Below are 2,939 nucleotides of genomic sequence, written 5' to 3' on the forward strand. Positions count from 1 at the left end.
TTCGCTTACTAATTTAAAAGTTATAGCATAAAAACTATACGAAGCACAAAATGAAGGAGTTAATGGGTTAAAACACTAAACATATATCTGAACATACAATCATTTTCTTTATAAAACTGCACTGTCTTTATTATTTCATACTATGTATTATTAAAAAATTATTTACATTAAATTATACATTAATTTTAAGCTAAATTGTTGTCATTCTTTTAGCTTCAAAATTATATAAAGGGTATGCAGCTTATATGATAGAATATTCTACACATGATCAGTACTTCTAAACCAAATTATAAACTGATTAGCTAGGTCTAGCTGTTCTTTTGTTTTCATTAACCTATAACCTTTCTTTCTGTATTCATATTTATAACAAGCGAAAGTTGACTGTTTTCATTAGTGACATATTTCAGACCACAGGAGTTCAATGTTATAAACTATGAACATGCTATTTCAGTAAAATGTTCGAATAAAATAACAATTAAGGCAAAGATGATCTAGCTCCAAGCAGTAATAAAAAAACAACTTGTATTTGTTTTACTGTAGGTGTTTTTAAGCTAATGATTTATTGACGTTCCAGAAATACAACATGAAAATATTCTAAAAAAACCTAACAAATGGGAAACATTTTCCCATGCTAGTGGTCCAAAGGTGTTCCTGCTAGAACCCATTATATTTACTTTATAGTATACCAATATTTTCTCATTTACCAGATGCATTATAAAAATCAACTAAAACTTATGGCCAGAGAAATTTCCATTGAATACTTTACCTAAAATGTCTGCAACTGTAAGACCCAAACTATCAGGCGTATCCTCCGTTTGCACTGTTTTTTCATCAAAATACAAAACTATTTCTTCAATACAAGCACCAACAATGTCTGACAACTGAGACATAACTGTGCCAAATTTTTGACCCTAGAATAGAAAATCAAGCTTAGTAATTGTGCTATACATGTATGTACATTACACATATGAAAATATTTAATTCTGAATTCCAATGAATAAGCAAATACTATTAAATAAAATCTGCAAATCCAAAAAAACAACAACAAAATTTTAGGTTCAATGTTTAGCCTAATCTAGGTTCCTAAACTGACGATCTGTTTAAAGAATAATTTTTTTCTAGTGTCTTAAAAACTAACCTGTTTTTGGTCCTCTAACATTAATAAATCATTTTCTTATGTTTCGTAAAACTTTTAATAACATTTATTCAAAAGTTAATACCTCTTTTAAACTATATCTACTTGATTTTTTAAAATATATCAGTCTATAAAATGCTCTACACTGTTATGAAAAAACCCAGCTAAGTTTGTTCATGAAAACAAAGTCAATAAACAATTACTTTAAAAAAACACAATAAACCAGACCCTGATATAATCAATATTTATCTTCTGATCAAAGCAAACTACCTACGTAGATCATAACTAAAATTCCACCTGGTAACGAGTGTAGCTCATGAAATATGCTGCTGTTACTTATAAAAATCAGAATCCATTGTCTCATTGGTTGGGTACTCTTTGTGTACACCAATATTGTTGGCCATAATCACAATAATATGTCATGGCTAGTTTAAGAGATTTAGGTTAGTCCTAAACCCATATACTAAGCTAACAGTGCAAAATAATAATAAAAGATTTAGCATGATAAAAATATACATAATAATCATTTTAACAATATTGTTCATGAAGGCAACAATTAAAAAAAAAACAAAGCATACTTAACTTACAGAACACAAAAACTAATTGTGTGCTTCATTTACCACCACAGATTTAATGTTCCTCAAAGAATTTTAGAAAATCCTCCTTAACAATGTTTTGTGACCAAAGAAACTAAACAACTTAAACATTTCTGGAAGGCAGACCTTCCAATAGCACTTAGGTCATTGAGTTTCTTATTTTGTAATTTCCTTCATTTTTGATTCTACATGATTTTTTAGTATCACGAGTGGTATAATGTTTATTAAACTCATATATGAATTTTCAAATACATGTGCCTGGTTTACTACCAGACCTATAAGTTTTATACTTTAACCAGGTAAAATACATCACATTTAATCCATTACCTTACTATTGTTTTTTGTTGAAGAATCTTTGTACAAGTCTATACAAAGTTATTTATGCATAGCCATCCCTAATTTTAAAATAAAGCAGAGGGAAGGAAGTAAGTCAATAGCACACCCACTACTGCTCTTGGGCTACTCTTATCTAATTAATTAGTGGAATTTGACAGTTTCACAATCTGAGCATACTAACCATTTGGTGTTTCCTTAAATTTTAATACATTATGATAAATGTAATAAAGAGCATTTGACTTTATTTCATATACAAGGGTAATGTTAAAATTCCAGTTACCATTCCCCATGTTTGAATTAAATGTTGGATTCTGCTTCTACTGTAAGATTATAATTAAAACACAACCATTGTCAGTCCAGTCATATTGAGCAATATACGAATGAGCTTACATCCAACTTGAAGTGACTGAAAGGTGTTTATTTGATGGAGAGAAGTGTAAAGCTTTAATGCATACAAGTTTATGTGCAGATGAAAACAGGAACAACTCTCAATACTAATTTAACAGACTTGGAATCTTATTAATTACTTACTATATTCGGAATATCTTATATTTCACATGACGGGACGGGTGAATAAAGAGATCAAATCATTTACTTATATTTAAAATATCTTGGTTCTGTGCACAAAACAGTTTATTATATCAATATATCAAACTGATGTAATACTTCAATCCATGGAAAATACATGTTTACTTTTCTTTACTTATTTTACATACATGGATATGTTGTTTTAATTTTTTTTAGTAATTAGAGAATAGAAATAGCATTATGAGGGTGTTATAACTTATAATCAATATATATATATATATATATATATATACCAACTTTCATTTTCTTTTAGTCATTGTTGTTTTACTATTAAGCACAAAGCT

The 2,939-nt window shown here is 28.4% G+C and overlaps 1 protein-coding gene across 6 annotated transcripts in view; it reads right to left on the reverse strand.

The window, feature by feature from the left end:
- The window catches only part of LOC106458321 (NFATC2-interacting protein-like), a 21,366-nt gene that overhangs the window by 3,840 nt on the left and 14,587 nt on the right, over positions 1–2,939 (reverse strand). For all 6 annotated transcript variants that reach the window (XM_013917827.2, XM_013917828.2, XM_013917830.2 and 3 more), the window contains exon 6: positions 767–911. In XM_013917827.2, the coding sequence (XP_013773281.1) occupies positions 767–911 (145 nt within the window). The remainder of the gene's footprint in view (positions 1–766; positions 912–2,939) is intronic.

Source organism: Limulus polyphemus, unplaced genomic scaffold (assembly GCF_000517525.1).
Source record: "Limulus polyphemus unplaced genomic scaffold, Limulus_polyphemus-2.1.2 Scaffold444, whole genome shotgun sequence".
NCBI classification, from domain to species: Eukaryota; Metazoa; Arthropoda; class Merostomata; order Xiphosura; family Limulidae; genus Limulus; species Limulus polyphemus.